This window comes from Rattus norvegicus, chromosome 7, assembly GCF_036323735.1.
Source record: "Rattus norvegicus strain BN/NHsdMcwi chromosome 7, GRCr8, whole genome shotgun sequence".
Taxonomy (NCBI): Eukaryota; Metazoa; Chordata; class Mammalia; order Rodentia; family Muridae; genus Rattus; species Rattus norvegicus.
Window position 1 is genome coordinate 23,300,446 of NC_086025.1, and position 12,641 is coordinate 23,313,086.

The 12,641-nt window shown below is 44.7% G+C and overlaps 1 protein-coding gene and 1 pseudogene across 5 annotated transcripts in view; one reads left to right on the forward strand and one right to left on the reverse strand.

The window, feature by feature from the left end:
• Stab2 (stabilin 2) overlaps positions 1–12,641 on the reverse strand; it is a 205,696-nt gene that overhangs the window by 163,508 nt on the left and 29,547 nt on the right. For all 5 annotated transcript variants that reach the window (XM_063263071.1, XM_063263072.1, XM_039078516.2 and 2 more), the window contains one exon: positions 6,789–6,904. In XM_063263071.1, coding sequence (XP_063119141.1) covers positions 6,789–6,904 — 116 coding nt within the window. The remainder of the gene's footprint in view (positions 1–6,788; positions 6,905–12,641) is intronic.
• Rpl7a-ps27 (ribosomal protein L7a, pseudogene 27) lies at positions 10,254–11,536 on the forward strand (annotated as a pseudogene).

Consider the following 12,641-nt stretch of genomic DNA (forward strand, 5'->3'; position numbering starts at 1 on the left):
CAAAGGTAGCTTTTAAAAAGGTTTCATTGTTCATCTGTTTCTATTTGATGACGCTCCTGATCCTATCATCTACCACCATACCTATCATCTACCTATCACTATGTATCAATCAATTGATCAGTTGATCAATCTATCTATCTATCTATCTATCTATCTATCTATCTATCTATCTATCTATCTATCTATCTATCTATGTATCTTCCATCCATCATCTATGTGTATCTATGTATCCATCTATCATCTATGTCTGTCTATCTGTCTGTCTGTCTGTCTGTCTGTCTGTCTATCTATGTAAGTTTTGGCACTGAGGTTGACCCCAGGCCCTTGTGCATGCTAGGAAGCTCTGATTGATCCACAGTTCCAGCCCTTACCTATTGTTTTCATCATCATCATCATCATCATCATCATCATCATCATCATCATCGTTCTTAACTTTCCTTCTAGACCCCCAAACAGAATGACAAGCACATGCCCCCAGGCCCCTAAAAGGAAACTGGGGTACAGAGGGGTAAGCTAACAAAGTCACACAGCCATGGGTGTCACAGGGAAGGATTCTCGTTGGCTCTGACTTTAGTCTGTGTTAACTTCTCTGCATGATTGCTTTTTTTCCCTCATAGCTTACGGATGTTTACAAGTCGCTGATTGACTCATTTAAGGCTGGAAAGTTCTTAGTTGTTACTTTCCAAGCTGGCAATGGCATCTCTTTGTGTTTTCAGGGAGAAGTAAGATAAGGTTTAGTCGGACGGAGGGACCGGAGGGATCGGCTAGGTTTCTTTCTAACGAGGAACCTTGAGGAGTGTCCATCTTTGAAAGGAGTGGCCTTTCATAGGCTCATGGCCTTCCTCATGTTTGACCGCTGCTGTGCTAAGAATGAAGACCTGTTGGTAATGCCTGCCCCCTAGGAGTTTTCCTAAAGCCCTAGCAGCAGCCACTCTGTAGGAAACACATTTTTTTTTTCTCTGCAGAAACTCCTTTTCCTGACCCAATGTATGACCCACTCGTTTGAAAGCCTATTGTTAGGCAAGGTGTTCCCTACAGATTTCTGTGTTGAAGCCCCACTCCCTTCTGAGGGATGGTACTGGGGGAAGGGGGGCTTTTGGGAGCAATCAGATGTAGAATGGTGGGCAAACAGGGCAAGTGACAAGTGTCTTCCTAGCTCTGGGATCCTCACTGGGGCCCCTGTACAACTGATTTCTCTGTCAGTCCCTCTTAATCATCTGTGACTTAGAGGGTCATGGGCAATGTGACCAGCCTTGGCCTATGTGTGATTATGTGCAGCTAGAGTAGGTGACCGATACATGGTTTCCTTTTATGGGCTGGCTAATCCTAGAAGGGGCTTTGGGAAAAAAAGGTAGCAGAAATATGGGGATGGAGAGGGTCCTTACTTTACAGCCTAACTGCGGTCTTTTAATGATACATGAAAATGACTTAATTGTGGTTTTAAAATAAAAGAAATTAAAGCACAAGTGAACATTTATTTTCTGCATCTGAGATCATCCTGTGTCACCCTGGAGAGTGGGCAGCAGAATTGGCTTTCTCAGCAACTGCTGTTGAGAAAGCCATCACTGAATATGCTTCAGGGGCACGTTTGTGATGCCTCTCGAGGGCGAAGTAGCTGACGAGACTATTTTAGGTCACTATCAGGGTTCCTGTAGGTCACCGCTGGTGGGTGGCCTCAGTGTCAGGGCTTTGCACACGTATCATAAGCTGTCAGCAGATAACAAGCTGGTCTGTTCCTTTAAAATAAGATAGTTCATTTCCTGCCCAGCAAGAGGCAGGAGGCCCTCCCTGGAGCCTTGTCTTTTAAGAGGTCGCCTGAGCCCAGGCAGCCTTAGCTCACTGCCCAGTGCTAGCAGAAAACATACCCGGGTACTCCAGGCACCTCTCTAGTCGGAACTCTCTGTCTGGGAGACCGACATGAGCTAAGTTTCTCATGTGAACTCGCCATTTTCTGTCCCTTAAAGCACAGACAAACTGGCAGGACAGAATGGCTTTTGGCTCACAGACCCGCCCTGCATTTGCGAAGCGCATGGCACCTAGCAAGGCATACGGTGCATGGAAAAGGAAGGACTGAGGAATGGAAACAACACAGCCCACAACCCAGTCTCGTGGACTACAGCAACGCTGAGCTGGAAAGGGAGACAGTGAGAGAGACGGTTTCTCCTCTGGGGCCTGAGTGCTTACTGCTCCGGGAGAGGACCTGGGTTCTGCTCTCAGAATCCATACCTGATGGTTTACCACCATCTATCACTCCAGTTCCAGGGGGATCCAACACCCCCTTTTGGCCTCTGTGGGTACTTACATGCATAAGGTGTGCATAAAATCTAACAGGTAAACACACATACACAACGACCTACCTACTTACCTATCTACCTATCTACCTACCTACCTACCTCTTAAAAAGACCACTTCTCTTTGAAATGAATTGCTAGGATCACAGTTGAGCTGTAGTGTATGTGATTTTTTTTTTTTTTTGCACACATTCAGACTCTTGTGTTGTCTGAATACAAAACTATTGCATTCCGGACTAGTTACAAACAAAGGAATGTGTGAATGAAAAGCAGCGGGTTTCACCTCAGATATTGGCTGCTCAGTACCAAAGGTGGCGGTGCACGGCTGTCACTGTCAGTCTGGAAGCTGAGGGAAGACTTTTGCCAGCATTTAAAGGCCAGCCTGGGTTTCTCAGTGAGCTCTGGAACAGCAGCCTGTGCTGCGGAGCCAAACTGGGCTCGAATGCGATTAGTTAAAAATAAGTTTCTCTATAAGCACGTTTGAAAAAGTAGCAGTAGTTTTAATTAGGGTGAGTCAGATTAAATTGAAGTAAAAACATCTTCTCTTAGGAAGCTATTTTCCCCCCTCCGTGAGAATGTGTGCCTTATTCTTATTTTTAGAAGATGATGGGTAATTTTTTTTTTTATCCTTTTCATTTTGCTTTTGGTGTTTTCTGAGTCTTCAGGATTGTTCACTTGTTTCCCAGAGTCAGGCATTATAAAAATACTTCCCACAGTGAGCCCGAGATGCTGCTGACAGATGTGTTTATTATACGATAAAGGAAACGGGTGTCCCATCTGCCGCCAACACAAGGTCATAGGGAGGCGGGGAGTGTGCTTCCTCAGAATAGAGGGATGGACCTGTGTCAGCAGCTGGCCTGGTCCTCGCGGAATTGTAAAGTGATAGCCAAGACCAAACTTGTCACGGCCACAAAGTGCGTGAGGTAAAATGGGCAACCAAGGAAAGGGTTTATCTTCTTCCCGAGAGGAAGGAAGGAAGCCCTTTGTGACACTTGGCATGTTTGGATTACGAAGATAAAGGGAGGTAACCTTCGGCCTCACCAGAGAACAGAATTGATGTCGGAAATCCATTTTCATCTTTCTCCTCTCTGGCCGTGGGTCTGCTCTAAGCAAATCCCTGAGCATTCAAATTCCGGTGCTAAGGGAGAACCTTGAAATGTTTGCCAGCATCCGGCATAGCACAGCGGTGGCAGATGCTAAGGACGTGAGTCCTGTTTGCAGTCCTGTTTTAGATGATGCCCATGCTTAATAAGGGGCTCAGAGTACCTTTTACCTGCCCTTGATTATAGGAGACCTACTTTGAAAATGCTCTCACGCAGTCTGGATGTGGTCATCTGTTCTTTCAGTCGGGCACATTAGTTTTCCTAATACTTCTCAGACAAAGCTTGTTCTTGTCCACGCTGTGCCAGGCCAATAACTGCACCATCCCATTAGTTTTCATGAGGTAGGAAGATAAAAGCAAATGTAAATACTCCTTCTGGTCTAACAGGAAGGCTATGAGAAGTGAGTGTCGTCATAGTTATGTTTGGTACCAAAAACCACCGGAACTTGGAAAGCCTGGGGCCACTCTATAGATTACAGAGTTGAACACTTGAGTCTGAAATGCTAGGTCCATTGGTGTTGACATATGCAGTGTCAGTGGGCAGGCATGATGGTTAGTGACGATTGCAACTAGACACAGCCTAGAATCACCTGGGAAGAGAGCGTCAGTGGGGAACTGTCGACATTAAGTTGGCCTTTGGGCTTGTCTGTCAGGAGACGTTGTCTTAAGATGTGGGAAGACCCAGCTCACTATCGGTGGCACTATTCCCTAGGCCAGGGATCTTGGACTCTCTAAGAGGGGAGAAAGCAAGCTGAATACAAGCAAACCACTGAGCAAGTGAGCATGCATGTTTTTTTTTTTTTTCTCTCTGATCTTGACTGTGTATTTAATTAACTATTTGAAGTTCCTGCTTTGACTTCCCCACAATGGTGGATGTAACCTGGAATTATAAGGTAAAATAAATCCCCCCCAAGTTGCTTTGTTGTCAGGGTATTTTGTCACAGCAACACAAATAAAATCAGAATTTGGAGTAAAGCTGGAATAGAGCAATTAATAGACAAAACGGTAAGGATATTTAAATCCCAATGCTTTATTTTCCAGAGGAAGAGACACACTGTGGGCATTGGCTAGGGAAGTGAACACCAAGAGATGAGTTAGAAACATTCTTGACAAGCTCTGCTTTAGGTAGAGGACAAGATGGAAACAAAGTAACCTTTGGTGCCTGGTGTATCACTTAGCATACCAACGCGAAGCTGGAAAGACGCTCTTCAAAGCCCCGACTCTTCTGGGAATATTGGAACATTATATCAGATGATGAAGAGCCCAGGGCATCCCTATACCTAATGCCCATAATGTGGACTAAGTGGGAGCCATTACTAGTGTAATCATTAGTTATGGGAAAACCAGCAGAAGACACAGATTTGTGTATAAAATGAGCTCAAGGATTTAGAAGGTAGAAAAAAAAATCAAGGTAAAAATTAACCCGGACACTTAGAGTCTCGTGTGCCAGTGTGTGAGTGAGTCACTGTCTTTCCCCTTCCCTGTCTTTAGAAAGGTCGTTCTGAGCTTCAGAGGCCGTGCACAGTTATCTAGTCAGGCAGAAGCAAAGCAAAGAACACTCCCATGTGACTAGATTTCAGAGGGATATTCCCACGCTGTCTTAGAAGCTAAGGAACAAGTGCCAAATTCACAATGAATTAAAAATTTAAGATTTTGACTGTCCCAAATGGCAAGGGGACTCACGTCATTTGCCTACCATGGAAAAGACCCAGTCGATGGGTATTGACAACTATAGTGAGTTTCAGCTAGCAAATGTGATGACTGGTCGCAGAAATCTGAGGTTATTTATCATCGACCAGGACTTCCTATAGTGGAACCAGGTGTAGGTTAATTTTTATGTATACATGCTGTGTTAGTTAGCTTTCTGTTGTTATCACCCAATGCCAGCTGGCAAAAGAAAGGTTTGGTTTGGTTTACCCTTCTGTGTCATGGCCCATCACTGAGAGGAAGCCAGGGCAGGAACCTGGAGGAGGGAATTGAGTAGAGGCCTGGGAAGAAGGTCTTGCTTGCCACACTGTGCTTAACCTGCTTTTCCGTGCTACCCAGCGCCACCTGCCCAGGAGCAGCACTGCCCACGGTAGTAGGCTGGTCCCTCTCACACAAACCATCTATCAAGAAAATTCCCCTGAGACTTGCCTGTAATAGGCCAGCCTGTTGAAGGCATTTTCTCAGTTGAGAGTTCCTCTTTCCAGATGGCTCTAGCTTTTATCAACCTGACGAGGTCAAATCAAACAACTAACTAACCAGCTAAAATACCCTAACAGCATGCATGTATGTTCACATAACTCCATTCTTTACCTGCTTTCTGGTGCTAGGTCTTTTAAGGCTATGGCTTTTGCTATATAAAATCCTTAGATGTCAAATTTTAGAGTGGTTCATGGTAACTTTATTTTAGGTTTTGTTTTTTTCAAGACAGGGTTCCTCTGTGTAGCAGAGCCCTGTTTGTCCTAGACTTGCTTTGTAGACCAGGCTGGCCTCAAACTCACAAAGATCCTCCTGCCTCTGCCTCCCCAGTACTGGGATGAAAGGCGCGTGCCACCACACTCACCAAGTTATGGTTATTTTCAGAGTGGATAAAGAAAAGTATATCAGCCTTTTAGATGTAGTAATGGAGTTTATTCTTAAGAAAAGTTGTGTGCGGTGTTATAAATGCCCATTGTTCTTCCTTTGAACATTATCCTTTTTTTTTAGAGGCTTGTTTGTTTGTTTATTGTGAGTACACTGTAGCTATCTTCAGACACACCAGAAGAGGGGATCAAGATCTCATTACAGATGGTTGTGAGTCACCATGTGGTTGTTGGGAATTGAACTCAGGACCTCTGGAAGAGCAGTCAGTGCTCTTAACCACTGAGCCATCTCTCTAGCCCCCAGACATTAACATTATCTATCTATCTATCTATCTATCTATCTATCTATCTATCTATCTATCTATCTATCTATCTACACACACACATACACACACACACACTCTCCTTGATACACATGTATAGAATATATTATTTAAATTGTATCTTTTATGACTTAAAAAAGATCTTTTGTTCTTTCACCCTTTTCTCTTTGGAGACAGGCTCTTGCTATAGAGCCTAGGTTGGTCTAAAATTTGCTTTGTAGGCCAGATTGGCCTCGAAATCATGATTCTCCTGCCTCAGCCTCCTGAGTACCCGGTCTATAGGAATGTGCTACTAGGCTTGGTTCCAAGGGATTCTTTTGAAGAGAGATCATTAACTGTAGCAAGCACATTTCTGTATACAACTCGATGGGAAAAGAGATGTTTCTATATATAGCTGGAACACAGAGTTCTAGAGGATCATCCCCCCATTCTTCCTTCCTGTTGTATCTCTGTGAGAGGGGATCTGGAGAAGCACATTTCAAAATGTGAAGATGTGGTTACTTACCCATGCAGTCTGGGCCCCAGTGTCCTGGACAACATTGAGGTTGTAGATAATCCTTCCTACAGATATGGCGGCATCCAGGGATGGCCAGAACGTATGACTGGATGTCAAGCGAATACCTTGAAAAATAAAGAGAGGCTGTTAACCTGTGACCATTAAAGTGGAGTTACCACTAGGTGGTGTGATTGCCCTGGATTTTATTTTATTATTTATTTATCTATCTACTTATGTATATATGATGTGTGTGTGTGTGTGTGTGTGTGTGTGTGTGTTGCATTTACTATGGCATGAATGCATGTGGAGGTCAGAGGATGACTTTGTCTGGTTGGTTCTTTCCTTCCACTTTTATATAGGTTATGAGGTTCAAAACTCAGGTTTTGGGCAAGCACTTTTACCCATCAGCCATCTTACTGGTATGAGCCCTAGACTATAAGGTAGGTTTTTTCTTTTCTTTTTTTTAGGGTAGGTTTTTAATATAGATGTTAAAATATATTATTGATAAATAAGATGTGTTAAATAAATATGTATTAAATATGTATGGCTTGCTTGTTAGGTAGAATAAGCTTAATCAAGAATTACTTTTCGCTGTTACAGATGGCCAAATGAAGTTGAGAGACAATGAACATAAAAGGTTTCCTAGTTGGCTTCTGTTGCTACGGTAAGCAACGTAATCTGAAGCACAGAGGGTCTATTTGGCTGACACTTACATGTGCAGTTCATTATTGAGGGAAATTATGGCAGGGGCGGAAGCAGGGACCATGGAGCAATGCTGCTTACTGGCTTGCTCAGTCTGCTTTCTTGTGTAACTTAGGACCACCTGCCCAGGGTTGGTATGACCTACAGTTGGGCCCTGCCATGTCAATCATCAATCAAGAACACGCCCCCCTAGACGTGTCTGTAGGCCAACATGGTGGAGGCGAGACCTCTGCTGAGGGTCTCTCCTCTGAGGTTAACTCTACGGTGACAACCTAGCCAGCAGACACAGTGATAACAGAAGTTATTAAGTGGAATGAATGGCGGTAATCAGTCGTGGGAGAGTCTAGAAGTGAGCCTTGAACTGTCGCTGAGCATTCTCGTAGCTGGTGCAAGAGAAGGACTTATATGATGGACAAGATCGGCAGCTTTAAAACAAACCTCTTCTTTTCAGATTAGTACACTCACGGCAGACACCATTTCTGTAGAGAAACTCTGCCTCCGGAATGCTACAATGTAGTCAGCAGCAGCACTGTACCCTGTGTGGAGGAGATGCTCTGCTATATTCCTTAGAACAATTTCTAGCACCAAATGAGGTGCAGCTCTAGAGTGCAGCTCAATGGAGGCTGACTGTCACCTTCTGCCTAAGGCAATCTCTTCCGTCTGGCTCTGATAATAGATCCGAGTGGAGATCGTCTTTGATGAGTATAGTCTCTTACATGGTTAAAAATTGTGTGTGTGTGTCTGTATGTGTGTGTGTGTCTGTGTATCTGTGTATGTGTGTGTGTATGCGTATGTGTGTGTGTTTGTGTATGTGTGTGTCTGTGTGTGTGTGTTTGTGTGTGTGTATGTGTGTGTATGTGTGTGTCTGTGTGTGTGTCTGTGTGTGTATGTCTGTGTGTGTGTTTGTGTGTGTGTATGTGTGTGTGTCTGTGTGTGTATGTGTGTGTGTCTGTGTGTGTATGTCTGTGTGTGTGTTTGTGTGTTTGTGTGTGTGTATGTGTGTGTGTCTGTGTGTGTGTCTGTGTGTGTATGTCTGTGTGTGTGTTTGTGTGTGTGTATGTGTGTGTGTCTGTGTGTGTATGTGTGTGTCTGTGTGTGTATGTCTGTGTGTGTGTTTGTGTGTTTGTGTGTGTGTATGTGTGTGTGTCTGTGTGTGTGTCTGTGTGTGTATGTCTGTGTGTGTTTGTGTGTTTGTGTGTGTATGTGTGTGTGTCTGTGTGTGTATGTCTGTGTGTGTGTTTGTGTGTTTGTATATGTGTGTGTGTGTGTGTGTCTGTGTGTGTATGTCTGTGTGTGTTTGTGTGTTTGTGTGTGTATGTGTGTGTGTCTGTGTGTGTATGTCTGTGTGTGTGTTTGTGTGTTTGTATATGTGTGTGTGTGTGTGTGTGTGTGTGTGTGTGTGTCTGTGCTGGACAGATAACTCAGTGGTTCAGAGCACTTGTTGCTTTTCCAGACAGAGGACTGAGGTTAAATTCCCAGCACCCACAGCGTGACGCACACCCATCTGTCACTCCAGTTCCAGGGGATCTGACACTGTCTTCTGGTCTGTGCAGATACACAAGCACATGGTGCACAGACATGCATCAGGCATGGCAGCCATAGGCATAAAATAAAAACGAATACAAAACCATCAGTGTTGGGGCAAGCTCTAGACAGTTCCTGAAACGGAGTTGACTGACAAGAGACACTGCTTTATGGACAGTAGAGTCAGGGACAGCACTGAGCTACCGTCTAAAAGGCAGAGAGTGTTAATGGGGCCATCTCTGCACGAAGGGGGACAGAGGGAACTGGAATCGTGAATGCGGGTCTTAACTTCTCAGAAGACAGAAAAGAAGCCCACGGATGTATGAAAGTGTGTCTGTAACCCAGAAGACACGAACCGAAGACACGATGAAATGTGCTCGCGTAGCCATTAGAAGAGTTTTATCTAAAGCCCCCTAGTACAATGCTGGTGCACACAGAGCAGAGAGAGCAGTTCAATGTTGATAGGAATGTCAGTCTGTACAGCTGCTGTGTAAAACAGCTCTTCAAATATTAAAAATATAGCTATCATATGACCCGTAAACCCTACACCTGGGAATATAGTCAATGGAATCGATATATATATATTTCACAACAGCTACTATACTAAGTTTTAGGTGATGGATGAATGGATATATATATATATATATATATACACATATGCCACAGAGAATATTGAACATTACATATGCAATGGATATTACTTAGCCTTATATGAGGAGACCATGCAATTCATGCAATTTGAGTTTTGACTTTTTGTTTTTATTTTATTCACTTTTTTATTTGTGTGAGCTTGCCTGCTTCTCTGCACACTGTGTACCCCAAGGCCAGAAGAGGGCATCAGATGTCCCTGGGCTGGAATGACATATAGTTGTGAACCACCATATGGATGCTGGGAATTGAACCTGGATCCCTCTGGAAGAGCAGCTGGTGCTGTTAACCACTGAACCCCATCTCCGGCTCTGAAACGGTGCAGTGTGTATGCAGTGTGAATTAACTGGAGGGTGGCACAATGGGAGGAAAGGGACACACACAAACAAGTGAATACTACATGACCCTATTTAGCCGAGGAAGCTCAGATAGAAGAGAACAAAATGGTCATAAGGGGTGACGTGAGGGGGAAGTGAGGTATTTGCCAAATGATGCCATTTTCCAGTTATGTAAGATAGATGAGTTCTAGAAATCTAGAGCAAAGTCTGTGCCTGCAGCTAAGTGACGTCAGCTTCAAGTGTATGTGCACAGTTTGCAAAGATGGGAATTGTAGGTTAGTGTTCTCACCAGAGAGAGAGAGAGAGAGAGAGAGAGAGAGAGAGAGAGAGAGAGAGAGAGAGAAAGAGAGAGAGAGAGAAAGGAAGGGAGGGAGGGAGGGAGGGAGGGAGGGAGGGGCTGGAGCGAAACTGATGGACAGATTGGTGTGCCTATGGGGAGCTTGTGGTGCACTGATCTCGAAGCACATTGAATTGTGGGCACTAAATAGGTTCAGCTTATGTTTATCATCCTCTATAAAGTGGTTTCTTAAAACATCAAAAATAGCTCTCTCCTCTAGCCGAGTGAGACGCCCAAAGGAAAGAAGGCCAAGAGGAAGAAGGTGACCTCAGCCCCACCGTCATGAAGAAACAAGAAACCAAAAGGGTGGTCAACACTTTGTTTGAGAAAAAGTCCAAGAGCTTCAGCATCCAGCAGGACGTCCAGCCCAAAAGAGACCTCACACGCTTCGTCAAATGGCCCCGCTACACCAGGCTGCAGCGGCAAAGAGCCATCCTCTATAAGCGGCTCAAAGTACCTCCTGCCATTAACCAGTGCCCCCAGGCCCTGGACAGACAAACAGCAACTCAGCTGTTTAAGCTCGCCCACAAGTACAAGCCAGAGACAAAGCAGGAGAAGAAGTAGAGGCTGCTGGCCTGTGCTGAGAAGAAAGCTGCTGGCAAAGGGGACGTCTTAACTGAGAGACCACCTGTCCTCTGAGCAGGGGTCAACACAGTCACCACCTTGGTGGAGAGCAAGAAGGCTCAGCTGGTGGTGACTGCCCATGATGTAGACTCCATTGAGCTGGTGGTTTTCCTGCCTGCCCTATGTCAAAAGATGGGGGTGCCCTACTGCATCATCAAGGGAAAGGCCAGGCTGGGGGGCCTGGTCCACAGGAAGACCTGCACCACTGTTGCCTTCACACAGGTTAACTCGGAAGACAGGGATGCTCTGACTAAGCTGGTGGAAGCTATTAGGACCAATTATAATGACAGATATGGTGAGGTCTGTCACCACTGGGGAGGCCACGTCCTGGGTCCTAAGTCTGTGGCTTGCATTACCAAGCTGGAAAAGGCAAAGGCTAAAGAACTCGTCACTAAACTGGGTTAAATGTACACCACTAAGTTTTCTGTACATAAATATAATTACGAAACTATCTTCTCAACGAACCCATCAAAAATACAATACAAGATAAAACAACAAAACCCAGGGTTTTTTTTGTTTTGTTTTGTTTTGTTTTTTTTTTTTAGCATCAACGTGCAACAGGCCAGTTTTCAATTCTAAGTGTGTGTGTGTGTGTGTGTGTATGTCTGTGTGCATCTGTGTGTGTGTCTGTGTGTATCTATGTGTGTGTGTGTCTGTGTGCATCTGTGTGTGTGTCTGTGTGTGTATCTATGTGTGAGTGTGTCTGTGTGTGTCTGTGTGTGTATGTCTGTGTGTCTGTGTGTGTGTATGTCTGTGTGTTTGTGTGTGTCTGTGTCAGTGTGTCTGTGTGTGTGTGTCTGTGTATGTGTCTGTGTGTGTGTGTGTGTGTGTGTGTGTGTGTGTGTGTGTGCGTGCTCCCGAGCATGCAGCATTTAGTAGTAGTAGTAGCAGTAGCAGCTTGGGCACAGCCAAGAGCTCATCTTGACCCTTATCAAAAGAATCCAAGAAACATTCTTTTATAAGATGTCATATGATTTTTTTTTTTGGTTCTTTTTTTCGGAGCTGGGGACCGAACCCAGGGCCTTGCGCTTCCTAGGTAAGCGCTCTACCACTGAGCTAAATCCCCAGCCCCATGATTTTAACCTTTGAACTTTGGTATAATCTTAATAGGAAACAAGAGTCATTGCAAATGTGTCCTCACTCGGGTTAATTGATTAATTAATTGGTTAGTTCATGCATGGTCCTTGCTAACTCTAGGTCAGTTAATATTGGGAGTCTTTGGTTTTATGATATGATGTGATCCTACTAGGCAATGTGAATGCAAAATATTGCTGTACAACAACACTTAGGTTTCATCTCACTCATGTGAAAATTGCAGCACTTGTCACTCTTGAGTCAAAACACGAGCTCATTTAGGCTGGACAGTGCCTCAGCTGCCCCACTGTCTGCCATGTGAGCATGAGAACCTGAGCCTGGGTGCTCTGCACCCACATAAAAGGCTGGGCACAAGGTTGCCCTCCTATAGCCACAGCACAGAGGAACAGACACAGGAGGCTCCTTAGCATCCTCTGGCCTGCTGTTCCTCATTCCAGAGAGCTCCAGTTTCACTGACAGACCTTGTCTCAAAACATAAGCTAGACAGGGATTGAGGAAGACACACACACACACACACACACACACACACACATAGACATACAGACATACACACACACTCACACAGACACACACACACATACACCCACACAGACA